The sequence below is a fragment of the Phycomyces blakesleeanus genome (assembly GCF_001638985.1).
Source record: "Phycomyces blakesleeanus NRRL 1555(-) unplaced genomic scaffold PHYBLscaffold_4, whole genome shotgun sequence".
In the NCBI taxonomy this organism is placed as follows: Eukaryota; Fungi; Mucoromycota; class Mucoromycetes; order Mucorales; family Phycomycetaceae; genus Phycomyces; species Phycomyces blakesleeanus.
Window position 1 is genome coordinate 22,941 of NW_017265137.1, and position 15,174 is coordinate 38,114.

The window sequence follows — 15,174 nt, forward strand, 5'->3', positions numbered from 1 at the left end:
CTTTCGCATATTTTCAGCGTTCAACTTTAATTTATATATTCAATCTTGGTTTTTCAAGACTTTTTATTTATTATTAACTTCATTTGTGGTAGTGGCTATCATATGTTTCCAAGACAACAAACTTTCTGGTCAACGTATACAAATCGTCATGACAATCACATTTCTAGGACATTTGTGCTACATGAACTGCAAAGTATTTTAGCTTAATAAGGTCCGCCTAGACCCAAAAGAACAGTTCTATTAGGCTTGTAACTTTCCATAGTAATAACCATTGACACCATTGTCAATACGTTAATTATGTTTCTAACTAGTTAGTTTCCAATAAACTAGATAGATACTTTTTTAAAATTAATAGTTCAACATGCTTCTTTATATGCATATATGAATTCAATAAATCCCATGTGAGTAAAAATAATATCTTGTCTTACCAACCCATATTACAGAATGCGTACATGATGATGTCAATCAACCACCTATTTCAGTACTTCTTTTTTATCAACTTTTTGTTATGACAAGAAAGTCCAAAAGAAAAACGTCCCTCTCACTATTAAAGGCCTCGATATTAAGGTGCCTCTCAAGCACCAGCCAAGGACCTAAATTTTGGCGGTGATTTCCATATACTAGGTGCTCACGGAGTGGCTCATCGATGAAATTTTATATCTATTTTTGGTAAATTTTTAAAATACAAATTAGGTGCCGTATACGTAATAATATGTCGGTATTATAATAAAATACTATACTCAAGACACTTATATCTCTTTAAAAATATAACAAATGAAATATAATTATTTTCCATGTGTTATTAAGAGAAAACATGTAAAATATGGCTTTTAACGCAAGTTTCAACAAGCCGTATTTCAATAATACTATTGTGAGTAAAAATATATTAGCATATATAATTAAAAAGAGATTGAAAAGCAAGACAAAGTAATGAAATAAAAATGGTTCTCACACACCGTGTTGATAGCAAGAAAATTAAATACCATATATGGTATTTGAAAATAATTTGTCCCTGGTCAAGAGCAGGGATATTTTTTGTGGACTTTAAAAAGTATATACCATATTTAGGCTTGAGACCCTTCCAAATTGGTCGATTGACACTTTTTGGTCGATTGACACTTCACTCCGTGAGCACCTCTCGTAGACAGCAGGAATAAAATCCACGGACACTGAATATAAATTACCAAATATAATAATGTAACCTTCTAACTATGGAAGGTGCATTCTCATCGATGAGCCACTGCGTGAGCACCTTACCTTTAAAGCGATCAGTTTAAATTTCGTGGTCACGGTTATCGAGAAGCTTCTTTTTTTTATTCTTGACATTAGGATGAGTACATCCGAAGACCTTATAGATTCTGTAGCAGACGTTGCAGTAATTGGCCCTTCACCAACGCACGAACCTGTTTCAAATGAGGAAGAGACTTTAGAAAGTATGCTGCATCGTCACCGACTTGAGCAACGCGATCTTCAGAGCACCATTTCAAATATGCGAAAGTCTGTTCCCAAAAGTGACAAACGCAAGAAGAGAGCAATGACATCTAAAGCAGCAGAACTTGAAAGTGAATTACGGCAAAAACAAGAGCTTGAGCTCACTCAACTTAAGTCTCTATTATCTGGAAAACTAATTGGAGAAGAAGAGGTAGCAAGACCCCCTAAAGTCCACAGAGTATAACATAGCGTTTGACTTATAGCTATGTAAATAGACTCCAGATGACGGTATTTCTCTAGACAGACTTACGTTCCTAACTGAAGAGGAAGAGCCAGTAGCACCTATGCCATCTCCAGCGTTGACCACTCCAAAGAAGAAGAAACCCAATAAACACGACCTAAAAAAGCAACGTAGAGAGGAAGAATTACAAAAAATACGCGATGAAGCAGAGAAAGAAGCCTCGGGACAAGTGGATATGGGAGAATTAGAGAGTGAAGCTATCAAAGAACTATTAGCTCCTATGAAATTAAAAGTTCAAGAAGTATGTTTGAAGCCTTAATGAAATCTAAAGGATATATCTAATTATTCGATTAATATACCTAGATTTCGCCTGATGGCCATTGGTAAGAGAGCTAAGTTAAAAGTAGAAATATAACTGACCATAATTTTAGTCTTTACAACTCTATTGCAAAACAACTGGAGTATATATATAATGAAGAGGTAAACTTCTTTAGATAATGTACATCAGGCCTAACCATGTTATTGATTAATAATGGATGAATAAATAATCAAACTAACAAGCAAACAAAAACATTATTTCTTGATATTAGACAGATTATCATAAACTTCGAAAAGAAGCAGCGCAATACATGAGAGAGCACCCAAACGATTTCATTCCATTTTTATATAAGGACGATGGAAACATATTTAGTGCAGGTAAAGGATATCTTAAAATACTTCGCAAAGAGGAGGTTGTTTAGATACTGGTTTTATATCTAGATGATTTCAAGCATTATTGCGATGATGTTGAAAACTCGCCAAGATGGGGTGGCCAATTGGAGGTACTGTCCCAAAATTGCTGTTGTTTGTTTGTTTGTTTTTTAGGGTGAACGTATTAATAATAATAAAAATCAAATTATGCAGATTCTCGCTCTCTCAAAGGCTAAAAAAGTGCCGATATATGTTGTTCAGATGGGATCTCCTGTACTAAAGGTTGGGGAGGAGGAATTTACAGATAAGAAACCATTGATTGTAGCGTAAGTACCTGACATATGTAACCGGCAGATTCTGATACACCGAGGGCATTCAATAGGTACTACAAGCATCTTTACTCCCTTGGAGCTCATTATAACTCATTATTGAAAGTATAAGTATACAGCGATATTACATTAAAGTTTACACAAATCTCTTGTTTCAGATTTAGTTTAATATAAATATGGCTTCGACTCAGCCTTCAAGCTAAATATATGTCTATACTTCTTTGTTTATTTTAATACAATCGTATAGTCAGCTATATTGAGCCTTTTCAACTTTCAAGTCTATAAATATACTTTGTCTAATACTTTACTTGACTTATGCACCAAAAGAAAAAGAAAAAAAAAGTTTTTAGAATATTAGAGCATCTTCAGCAGTAACTTTTATCCCGACTTTTATACCACATTTGGACTTTTATCTAAAATTGTCGTTGCGACGGATTTTGAAATTAGAAAAGAATAAAATCATAGCAACAAAACTAAAGACAATTAGTGTAGAACTAAAGACATTAGTAGAGAACTAAGGGACTTAGCGAACCTTAGAAAATGATAAAACAATAGGTGCTCGCCACCACCCGGAAAATTTTCAATTTTGAAGATTTAAGCACTGTTTTTTGTTCCCAATCTATAAAGCCCCTCAAAATAATCAGGATCCCAAAAGGGAACAAAATTTCAAAAAGGAAAGGGATATCGACGATTTTGAAGTTACAAAATACATCTACTCAAACTAATCAGGGTCAAAAAAAGGAAATCTAAACTACCACCACTCTTTTTTTGGGTTTGATATTAAAAAAAAAAAAGATTACTAGGAGAAAAATTAGTTATTTTAGTATTTATATTTACTCTTCCAAAACGAGACAAGAATAAAAAGCAGGTTATAATCCTTTTGGGATATTTGAGATGACATTCAATTTTCGATATCGATATATTTACAGGTGGTGGCGAGCACCTAATGATGTAAAAAATAGGATAGAAACAATATAAAAGCAAAGGCAAATAACATGAAATAAAGACCATTTTACACCTTGATTCTCAAATCCTATATAATTGTTTCTATCTTAAAAACCCTTATAATCACACCCTCATTGAACACCTGGTTAGTCCTAATTGAATCTCCACTAGTGTAACGAAAAGGCTAACCAGCGCGTTCACAAAAGTTAATTTCCCAGCAGTTCCTTTTATTTTATTTTATGAAAAATTTATGGTCCTAAATTTTATCTAGCTGCTATATTTGACAGGGATTTAAAAGTTCTAGCTGAAAGCACTCTCAAAATTTATTTAAAAGTTAGAGAAAAAATTAACTGCTGGGCGGGGTGGCTTTTTTTATGTAAAAGTGACAATTTTTGATCCCAGATAAAATAAAAGTTAGCCGACTGCTGAAGATGCTCTGAAGATGCCCTTATATTTTAATGTCGATACTGGCTTATTGAAAGTGCGCTACAAAGCAAGGTACCTAAAACCCTTGATTTTAAGCAGTTGTTCTGTGTGTGTGTGTAGCGGGAAAACTTAAAAAGAGACCAAAAATAAAAGAAAAAGAGAATCGCTTGACAATGACTATATCACTCTTATTTGGTCTAGTAAGAGTCTCTAATCCTTTTGTCAAACAGCTAGCAAAACCTCTTCAACATAATATTTTTCATCGGTCTATACGAACAATGCCTCCCAGTAACTCATTTACAGCAGCATGCTGCATTATTGGCGATGAGATCCTTAATGGCAAAACACGCGATTCCAACGCTCATTTTTTAGGCAAGACACATTCTGATTCTAATACAATAAAAGTAATTGACTTATGAAAGAAAGATAGCCAAGTCCCTTTTTGATATCGGTGTCGACCTGAAGCGAGTAGAGATAATCCCGGATGAATACAAAGCTATTGAAGAAACCATAAAACGACTCTCAAGTCAACACGATATTGTGTTTACCAGTGGTGGTATAGGTAGGTATTTCACATTTAAATGCATCGGTCTTTATTTGGTTAATAACCACAAAAAATGGGTCAGGACCAACACACGACGATATCACTTATGCTGCTCTAGCTAAAGCGTACAATCTTCCTCTTGAACTCGACCTGGAAACATGCAAACAAATGGAAGAAAAATCAAGTCACATCAAAGACTGGGTTCTTAATGATGCTAGAAAACGAATGGCAATATTTCCAAAACCATCCAAACTCATTCGTACCTCCCCTGAACTCTGGGTACCTATAGTGGTTGTGAATGAAAACATACATGTTCTACCCGGAATTCCTCGTCTTTTCGAGAGACTCATACACTCTCTTCAACCTCACCTCATATCATTAATTGAAGCTAAAACCGGACGTTCCACTCCAGAAAAGTACCATCGTATCCAGATTGCCACGGCTCAACCAGAAGGAAAAATTGCTCAATGCTTGACAGCAGCACAGAATCAGGTTAAGGATTATAATATTAAAATCGGAAGCTACCCAAAGTGGGGCCAGGATTCCCATGGGACCCGTGTTGTGGTGAGTATTGTTGGCAAGGACGAAAAGGCCGTACAAGCATTAGCAAAAGATATTTCGGATCAAATTGAAGGCTGGATCTATGTTCCTTGAAATGAAACAATATGTTACAAACTTAATACATATTTCTCTCTCTTTCTCTCTCTCTCTTTGGTTACCAATAATCTTGGAAAATAATAATTGATATCAATATTAGTATCCCTGAGAACCGAGCATTAGAAGCTTAACTTGAGATCTAACAAAAGCCAAAAAAAAGAAGAGAAAAAAATACTGATGGAGATGGAGGGTTTGGATTGGCCAATCCTTCATCAAACAGAGTCAAATTTGCTTTTTAGAGATTTGGAGATCAGATGTGCTCAATTCGAGTTTAAATTTTTGTGCAATCATTTTTTTTTTATTTCTCAGTATAAAGGAATAAGTTTTTGACTGTATGGTACGCCTTCCTGCACTCTTTTCTCAAACCTCTTCCAAACAGTGGTATACCACCCTTACAAAAATGACCGACTTTAAAGTAACGTACAATTGTAAACTCTAGACCTTTCTTTTTTTTTAAAAAAAAAGAAAGAAAAAAAAAGAATGTGGAATCTCAACTCATTTCGCTATAGATTGCCATTGAAAGAATCAACTCATTGCAAACGAATGCTTCTCTACTCGAGAAACTGAGAAAAGCAGGCCCGCGCGCAAACGAATTAAGTCTGCCTGAAATGAGAGACTACTTTAAACGTATTGGCTACGAGGTAAACCAAAACAAATTGTTTTTTCTTATCTATCGCGTCCCGGCTTTAAACTGACAGCTATTATTACTGTTGTGCGTGTGTATAGGTCAAAACTTTCGATAAATTGAACGTAATTCACGTGACAGGAACCAAAGGAAAAGGTTCTACTAGTGCAATTACCCAGTCTATCTTGCGTAATTGTTCGGACGAGAAGCCTATCCGAACCGGTCTATTTACCTCTCCTCATCTCATTTCTGTTCGTGAGAGGATCAGAATCAACGGCGAGCCCGTGAGCGAGGAGCTGTTTGCAAAGTATTCCAACGAAGTGTGGGATAGACTAGAAAGTACAAAGGAAGAAGCATTGATAAAGGCCGGTCTGAGTGAGAAGGTATAATCGAAAAAGAAATGATGATATTTTAGAGTTTATCGAAAAGAAAGAAAATCTTACAGGGATTCTACACAGGATTTAAAGGCTTCTTTGAGAGACCAGAGACAGCACCCAGATAAGCCCATATACTTCCGCTACTTGACTTTGGTGGCTTTCCATACATTTATTCAGGAAAAGGTATGTGCTGTATATGTATGGCTAATTATAACAAGAATAAGAATAGCATACTTAACGCGTTTTTGTTACAAGGTTGATGTTGCTATCCTTGAAGTTGGTGTCGGTGGAGAGTATGACTCTACAAATGTTGTGGAGCGTCCTGTTGTATGCGGTATTACAGCATTGGGATTGGATCACGTTGGTGTTTTGGGTCACACTATTGATAAAATTGCATGGCACAAGGCTGGTATTATCAAGGTAAAACCTCCGAGAAAGAAAATGATTATAAAAAAAAAGTAGCGAAAGCTTTTTTACTGACATTAATATATATATATATTAGAATCACGTTCCTGCTATTGCATTCGAGCAACTTCCTGAGGCCATGCAAGTAATTGAAGAAAGAGCTAAAGAGAAGGAGGTAAATAATATATCATTATACCTTATAATCAAAAAAATGAGCAAAAAAGGATAGTAATTCATATAACGTAACTAGGCTCCATTACAAGTCTTGCACGCCCGTGATATTGATGCTTTGAAGGACGTAGAAATTGGTAAGACATTTATTGTTGTTGTTGTATGATTATTACATTGTTTCTAAACTGCATTTAATTATTATTATTATTATTTAAAAAAAAAGGATTGGCTGGTGTTCACCAAAAATACAACGCATTGACTGCTATTGCACTTTGCAAGATCTGGTTGAAGCACTGTCGTCAAATTGAGCTTACAGAGACTGTTCCGGCTGGATTCAGAAAGGGTCTCGCAAATGTAAAGTGGCCTGGACGTGGTCAACAGCTTTGCGCGACAGAAACAAAGTATGCTTCCCAAATCCCCAACCCCCGAGACGTAACATGGTATCTTGACGGTGCCCATACCCTCGAGAGTCTCCAAGTGTGTGTAGACTGGTTCAGACAAGTAGCAAAAGACAAGAAGGATATTAAGGATGTGTCTCGAATCTTGGTATTCAATACCTCAAACGGCAGAGACGGGCCAAACTTGTTGCAAGTTATTTCTAAAATACAGTCATTTGTTGGATTTGATCATGTAATCTTTACAACCAATATGACATACCGGGAAGGTGACTCGGCAGGTAATTATAAAAAAAATATGGGTTAATTTATAACTAACCATGAGTATTTATAGACAATACCAACTACACAGTCTCTATGGCTGATGTTTTATCCATGCAGGCATTGTTGGCAGAGAGCTGGGTAAAACAAGTCCCTTCATTCAATGCTGAAAATGTTCATGTTGTTGGATCACTTGAAGAGGCAACAGAGTGGATAGTCGATTACGCCAAATCGGCACCTGAGACTAAGAAGGTTCAGATATTAGCCACTGGCAGTTTGATTATGGTTGGAAATACTCTTACTGTGCTTGGAATTACACCACAATAAGATCACTATCTTATACAACCACCACCAACCACGTCAACATAATGAACCGAATATGATGAGATAGCCGAAAACAAAAGGAAAACAAAAGATATCAATTCCGCATGTGCGTGAAGTATACATGCCCTACTTCGATACACATGCTCTATACTTATATTTATCATTATTATTATCATTAATTGAATGACAAAAAGAAGACTTGTCTAAAAGCTTACAACAATGTACATACAAATTATCAAGCCGTATATATATATATATTTACAAGTAAAATAAAATTTGGAAATTATTAACTGAATACATAATGTAAAGAGCGTTGTATTTATGCGTTACTTTACATTGAGGTATACATAAGTACATAGAAATATACTATCTGTATTAAAATATTAAAGAAAGAGAGAAAGAAAATAACATCCTGATTATTCTCATCGTGAGTGCATGGTCAAATGAATAGGGGGAAGTGTGGGAGAATAAAGGCTTTCTTTGCTTTGTTTTTCTCTTCTTTTTGGAGCTTTCATTGAAACAGTGCATAATTAGAAATAATCTTTTTAAGAAAAGACGCACGACTACTTAATGTAGAGTTTTCTTGTTTGGCTTTGATAATATGTACCCATCATCTGTATTAGACGAAACTATGCTCAAGGATCTAGTATCCGAGGAGTGCTTTCCTGGGGACGTGTAGGGATGAAAGCGTGAATGGACTCCGCGTGAATACGTGTCTATAGAGAGTGTTTCGCGGTAAGTACTATGCGAGCTAGAAGATCCGTTGTATCTTGTGTCTGCCTCCATAGGCAACGGAGAGAACATTGGTCCCATGTAAGGCTCTGCTCCTTGTATCACTGCCAATCCAGAAGGTTGGGGGTTCATGTTAACATTATAACTCGGGTATCTTGTTGTTACTGGAACATATGGGTTAGTCAGTTAAAGTATTGTGTGTATTTTATTATTATTATTATTATCATTATTATATTAGTTAACAAACACAATTAATATATAAGTATTGTGAGATAGATATATTTTAATGTATGTATATAGAAGATTAATACTTTACCTTTACACGATGTATTCATGCTATAGTTGTACATACCTTCATTAGACTTCTCATGAACTGTGTATTTATGGTTATATTCTTGTAGTGGATTATTTATAAAGCATCCTTTTGAGTACATGTCTTTGTATTGACTCTGCTGACCAAGAACAGTAGGTGTATTTGATCCATGGCTCAGAGAGTTTCTAGAAAATACATGCTGAGTGCTGCTGCTTTCTAATGGATGACAAGTGTCACTGATTCCATTCACAGTTTCGTAAAATTGCTGTGTGTGTCTGGACGAGTGCTCTAAAGTCACGTTATTATTATGATGAGTTTTATCGTGCTGTGCTGTATGATCTATACATGATTGTAAGCAGCCAAATACATACACACACACACATATATATATATAATTATTTAGGTAACCAAAATAAAATAAACACGTAAAATTAGGAATGGGTATTTGTATTGGAATTTACCTGGTTGTTGAGCAGCTATTGTTGTTACTGCTGTTGTTGTTGATGTTGTTGTTGGTCCGTGCGTATCTGCAGAGCTTATCCCTGAGCCTTTGACTACCCCAGAAGTGTTTCCAAATGAAGACAACCTCCGGTAAGATTGTCCCGAACTGTCCAATTTACCAGCCGAATGTTGAAATGGCGAAACATAAAGAAATATACTCGGATCTTCCACAAAAAGCGGATAAAGTGAATCGTGTATTTTGTAACGAGTTGCTAGTAGATAAGCTCTTGAAAAGGTTATCCTATTAAAGAATAAAGAATAAAGAAGAAGAAGAAAACATATACACAATTATACACATATAGTATATATTTTTTTGTTAATTATTATTATATATGTGTAACCCTTGAAATATATATCAAGAACTTACCACACCCCTTTTAGATGCATAGCTCCCACCTTGATAACCACTCGATCCTTTTCATTCTTTAGGATTCCATCCCGTTTACCTCGAGACATACCAGTGACATTGAGTAATTTTGTTCCATTAATCATGTTGTTGTCTAATAAAATAAGCAAATATATATATATTTAAAAAAGATTTGTAAGAATATACACTTCTTCTTTCTTATTCTTTCCTTTACCTTTTCTTCGAGAAACACAGACATTTTTTAAATCGACTTGGTAGCATATGGTGTCTTCATCTTCCCACATGGTCGTTGTAAGTCTAACCCTTGGCACCACAGATCGATGTGATTGATCCGTCAAACCAGTCTGAATTGATTTGATAGTCTTTGTGGTGTGATAATTAGAATTCTGGTGTGAATAAGACGAGTCCTTTGTGATCTGAAGATCTGTTTGGTTGTTTGGCATCGGAGAAGTCATGTTGGTGTCTGCCCATTGTATGCCGTGTTGAGATACAGGCACGAAAGCCGATCCATGAGAGATTGATAGATCTACTGACTCGGCGTTTGACTTGTTTTTCGAAATAGAATCTTGGTTCTGACGCCATTCTGTAGTACGCATCTCTTTTTATTTTAGAGCCCTGTCATAATCTCTAAACACAAGAGAAGCTAATGTACATATTTATACTAACTGTGTACCTGTCGATCCTGAAATATTGCTTTCAGCAGGGGAAACCGGCGTGTTTTTAAAACTCGGGTTTTCTGCATTGTGAGCATTTGCTGTAAAATCGGCTTGTTGTGGTTGTTTAGCCGAATATTGAGCCATTGAAGGAAATGTCGAGGAATACATATATATGTATATAAAATTGATAGATGTCGTATTTTTTTTTGCTAATTACTGGTAACAGATCTAGAGTACGTTTCGGCGGCAAGATGAGATTGATAAATGTTTTATTCTCTATTTTGTGTATGTATGTGTGTGTATGTATGTGTTTGGGTAGTATTCTAAGTATTAGAAGAAGAAGAGGAAGAAGAGGAAGAGGAAGAGGAAAGGTTTAGATGGATAAAGAGGTCATAGAGTAAGTTTACCTTGTTTTTTTTTAAACTTAATAATGATAATAACCTGCGTAATAAATGTCGAGAAGTTGGTTTCACTATTATTATTATTATTATTATTTTCTTTAAAAAAAAAAAGACTCTTATACCAAGTTGATCTGGGGTTCCTTAAATAAGGCTTATAAAAAGAAGAGTAATATCGCATAATATTGCTATTGAGATTCTCTTTTTAAAATAAGTTTGGGAATACTATCATACACAACATGAATTAACAATATATCCACTACGTAGACAAGTGACTAATATATAAGCTTGTATGTATGTATGTATGTATGTATGTGTGTGTGTGTGTGTGTGTGGGTTGAAAGCAGTAGGTTGAAAATACTAAAATAAATATAAAGAAAACGGCATACGGATATATTGATAAAAAAGGAAAGAAGGGTAAATCGATCGATGGTTTGACACTTGAAACTAAATAAATATATTTACAAAACTTATACTGGATAGAATATGGGAAAATACATTAATAAAATCAAATAACAGATAGTAAGTGAGGTAATGCTTGATACATTTCTGCTTGCTTGCTTGTCTTTGCTGTGTCTCTAAAGTCTTTAAGCGTCAAGGCTATTAATGTGAGCTGATATCAGTTAAACAGTATGGCATAATGTATATGTATGTATGTATGTATGTATGTATATGTAAATGACCATTTAATCTCTTTGACACCTTTTTTTTAATGCTGATTTCAAATGGCTCTATCAACTGTGGATGTGTAAGCAAAGACACATGCATAATATAATAGTTTATTTGCTAAATAGTATGATACATATTGCATTGTCCATTACGATGAATTATATCCATCTGTAGCTTAGCTTACATCTCTAGGCTTAAATAGAAGCCATCTGAATTTCAAGTCTATAAAGATGATACTATTCTCTCTATCTTACTTCGTTCTTTTTCTTCTTATATGTTAAAGAAGATCTATATATTTAACTAGTCTAATGATTTTCATGTTACATCCTGCAACCCGGGTGTAGGTAGAAAAAGAATAATCTTTATTGCCGTGTATCCTATTTTTCTTTCTTCCTTTCTCCAAATCATAAGTCCTGTTTTGTATACAGCTTATTAAAGTAACTTTTTATTTTTCTGTACATAAATAATATAGTATTTCTTTTGTCAAGTAGTACAGTGGTCATACGCTTCTGTAGTGCGTCTGGTTAATAAAGTCAATTTGGCACTTGTTTAATACTATCCTCATGTAAACTGTATAAAGATCAAAGCTTATAACTGTAAATAAATATACACAGCATATTCGTATGTAGATATACCTCAAAAGATCTACTTTATAATTATATCTGGTATTTTTGTTTTATTAATAAAACATACATATGTAGTCTTACAATTGGGCACAGTAGTCTTGTCCCCGCTGGTGTGATATAAGTTCACCCAAGCACATACAAAGATCTCTACTTTCTTCTTCTTCTTCTTCTTCTTCAAAAGGTTTGCTTTAAATTAAGCTAATAATCAAGACAAAAAAAGACAGTTAAATTTGACAAATTTGAATAAATGACTTGTTAAACTGATTAATAATTATTTCCAGTATTTCTGTATGTGTATGTGTATGTTTTGTTAATACATATGTCTTAAATCTCTATCACACATGTATATCTGTATCTGTTTAACTGAAAAAGGCGATCGAGAGAGAAAGTAAAGGGACTAAACAATTCAACAACAAAAATTACAATAGGTTGGAAGATTAACTGTGCCGCCTTCTATTATACACACAAAGCACAAACAACTCGTCTGTAATGACAATACATATATTGTTGTCTTTAATTTAATTATTACCAAAAAAAAAGTCTTTCTGTAAGCTTTACTAAAGGCAAACTATGTTTACTGGCTCAAGTTAAAGAGTAGTAGTGACCTTTATTGGTTGATCGTTGCTATGTTTTTTTTATACTACAAGAGTGCTTTTAAAAGAAAATTGGTGTAGTAACTTATTAGAAAGCTGGGGTTTCTTTATTTCTATTTTGAACATGGCACGCCGGCAGCAAAGTCAGGAAGAAAGAAAAAAGCCATGCACGACATATTAGGGAGGTTTGAGCAATTTTGTTTTATGCTGTTCACCAGCGTACGAAGAAATTGCATCGAGGGAATTGTGTTGTGTCATATAAGATTACGATTGTTATTAAGCATCTGTTTCTTACTTTTTTGTTTTGTTTTGTTAATGATTTGTTTCATATTGGCTATAGAAAATTAGCTTTATAAAGTATGATTGTTTAGCACATCCTTTTTTTGTAATCAGAGTCCTTATTTTAGAAAGTTTGTCAATTTCCTCGATGATTCCCTTACACGCTGGTGAACAGCAAAAAGGTTCAATTAAGCAACATACATGTCTTTATCAATATCTTAGTACTTTGAGAATACCTGTCTTTTTTTTTTAGATATATGTATATCATATATCAAATTTATAGCTTAAACGGCTACCAAGTATCATATAAATTAGTACTTCTTCTTTGCCTACTTCTTTATGCTTAACTTCTATTATTCTGATAAATAAAAAGCCATAAAATTCCAATATAAAACTGTGGGTTTGTTGAACTAATTATAAGAATAGAGGTACCTAAAAAAAAAGTGTAGATCTACCATGTTTAAAGCATTTGATTGGACTAGGTGCAAAGTAATCTGAAATTCCATAAATAGTATTCACTGTAAATGATTTTAATTTACTAGAAGCTGACATGCTATTGGCAGAATCTATAACTCCAGACTCATAGGAAATATATATGATCCGTATATGATATAACTATGCCGGAGTTATAAATTCTGCCACTTCCTACAGTGTAGGCAAATATATAATAATATGTGGGTGTAAGGTGAGTGGATATGTGTATATGTGTATATGTGTGAGTGTGTGTGTGTGTGTGGGAGTGTATTGTCTATACAGCTATTTCTTCTCGGTTGAAAATGATTGTGTTTGGCTTGTTTTCATCTTGATAGATTATATCATTTACGTCTCTTGCTTCTACTTCTTCTGCTGGCTCTTCTACTTGTACTTTTTCTGTATCTTTAGTTTCCTTTGAGCTTTTTGAATCTTCTACTATATCTGTAAATTCAACCGCTTCATCCGTATTGTCCTCCAATTCAACCTCTTTTGGCTCAGCACCAAAGTCCAAAACACGGAATCCAATGATATCATTACTACAAATAGATAATGATAATGATAATAAGTATTTAGATAACATTTCATTAAAACAAAACAAAAAGAAAACAAATACAACGCCAATGCTAACGCCAACTTACGTGCATGTAACCGTAACACATCTGCGTTCATCGACAACCATGTGTTGAACACAGTCGATATCCGTAATTAAATCTTTCACGAGTCTGCCGGTCTTGATATTCCACATCTGAACACCCTGAATCGAACCTGTCAAGAGCATGTTGTCGTCTGCAAACAGATGTTTTGCACCTAAGGGATAGCAGATGATGATCTGTTCGCATTCCAGACTATCCAATGACCAAATACGCACATTTCCATCCGCAGAAGCAGACACGAGGTAGTCTGTAGTGAGGGTCAGGCTGTGGACATTATCGTAGTGTTTCTTGAGCACTTTAATGCATTCGCCAGTAACGGTGTCCCAGACACGAATGGTATTGTCCAGCGAACCACTAAAGCACCTATTAGACGCCGAATGCAAGGCAATGCAAGTGACTTGATTCTCGTGGCCTTCCATGCGATGAGCCAACTGGCCAGTCTCGAGATCCCAGACACTGACTGCATTGTCGTAACTGCCTGCGACCAGCACATTTCCAATCGCATCGATGGCCCGGACAGTCTTTTCATGCCCTTGCAAGGTGTGGAGAAGCCAGACGTCAGGCTCGGGATCATTGTATTCTGGATCGGCAGGATCTGGCAAGCACCAGACACGGATTGAAGCATCGCGTGATCCTGCTACTATCAAAGGGGCCAAAGGCTCGGGTTTGTCACCTTTTAGTAATGCTGGTATTACCAGGGCTAATGATCGGACTGAAGAGGTAAATCCGGTGAATATATGAGTACACAACCCGGCCTGGATATCCCAGATGCGAACAGTCCGGTCTGTAGAGCCTGTGACTAGACTATTGCCAAAAACCTCCATAGACCAGACTCCTCCCTTGTGTCCTTGGAGAGATTTTATAAATTTGCCGGTGTTGATGTCGGTGATTGTGATGCTTGAATCGTCGGATGCAGAGATGATGGTGTCATCGTGAATGGTTAGACAGGTAATTAATCCTGTGCCAGTGGCTGGAAAAGATAATTGGGCTGCACGTCCGAGTTTCCAGTTTGACTGAATATCCATTGGCGTATTTGGTGTGGGTTGTATGGATTAAAAAGGAGAAGAAGAAGAGTAATTAAATAAGATAAAA

At 35.3% G+C, this 15,174-nt stretch overlaps 5 protein-coding genes across 5 annotated transcripts; 3 read left to right on the top strand and 2 right to left on the bottom strand.

The window, feature by feature from the left end:
- Positions 1-1,319: 1,319 nt before the first annotated feature.
- On the top strand, positions 1,320-2,996 carry PHYBLDRAFT_122264 (hypothetical protein). Its single transcript, XM_018428862.1, has 8 exons — positions 1,320-1,642; positions 1,707-1,973; positions 2,036-2,055; positions 2,104-2,152; positions 2,263-2,368; positions 2,432-2,493; positions 2,576-2,688; positions 2,745-2,996. Exons 1-8 carry the CDS (start codon positions 1,331-1,333, stop codon positions 2,800-2,802), a joined length of 987 nt encoding a protein of 328 aa, XP_018295294.1. The 5' UTR covers positions 1,320-1,330; the 3' UTR covers positions 2,803-2,996.
- Positions 2,997-4,340: 1,344 nt separating this feature from the next.
- PHYBLDRAFT_154498 (hypothetical protein) lies at positions 4,341-5,260 on the top strand (the record flags this gene model as incomplete). The annotated part of the gene is made up of 3 exons (XM_018433331.1): positions 4,341-4,434; positions 4,493-4,624; positions 4,689-5,260. 3 exons carry the CDS (start codon positions 4,341-4,343, stop codon positions 5,258-5,260), a joined length of 798 nt encoding a protein of 265 aa, XP_018295295.1.
- Positions 5,261-5,624: 364 nt separating this feature from the next.
- Positions 5,625-8,114, top strand: PHYBLDRAFT_185425 (hypothetical protein). The gene is made up of 9 exons (XM_018439075.1): positions 5,625-5,678; positions 5,773-5,904; positions 5,990-6,271; positions 6,347-6,448; positions 6,521-6,685; positions 6,768-6,845; positions 6,921-6,978; positions 7,065-7,517; positions 7,571-8,114. Exons 1-9 carry the CDS (start codon positions 5,664-5,666, stop codon positions 7,822-7,824), a joined length of 1,539 nt encoding a protein of 512 aa, XP_018295296.1. The 5' UTR covers positions 5,625-5,663; the 3' UTR covers positions 7,825-8,114.
- A 274-nt stretch (positions 8,115-8,388) lies between these two features.
- On the bottom strand, positions 8,389-10,534 carry PHYBLDRAFT_164169 (apses-type HTH transcription regulator; the record flags this gene model as incomplete). The annotated part of the gene is made up of 6 exons (XM_018434962.1): positions 8,389-8,717; positions 8,906-9,205; positions 9,328-9,608; positions 9,735-9,867; positions 9,949-10,332; positions 10,408-10,534. 6 exons carry the CDS (start codon positions 10,532-10,534, stop codon positions 8,389-8,391), a joined length of 1,554 nt encoding a protein of 517 aa, XP_018295297.1.
- A 2,917-nt stretch (positions 10,535-13,451) lies between these two features.
- Positions 13,452-15,107, bottom strand: PHYBLDRAFT_131023 (hypothetical protein; the record flags this gene model as incomplete). The annotated part of the gene is made up of 2 exons (XM_018429399.1): positions 13,452-13,965; positions 14,068-15,107. The coding sequence occupies 2 exons, from the start codon at positions 15,105-15,107 to the stop codon at positions 13,704-13,706; spliced, it is 1,302 nt and encodes a 433-aa protein (XP_018295298.1). The 3' UTR covers positions 13,452-13,703.
- Positions 15,108-15,174: the final 67 nt, after the last annotated feature.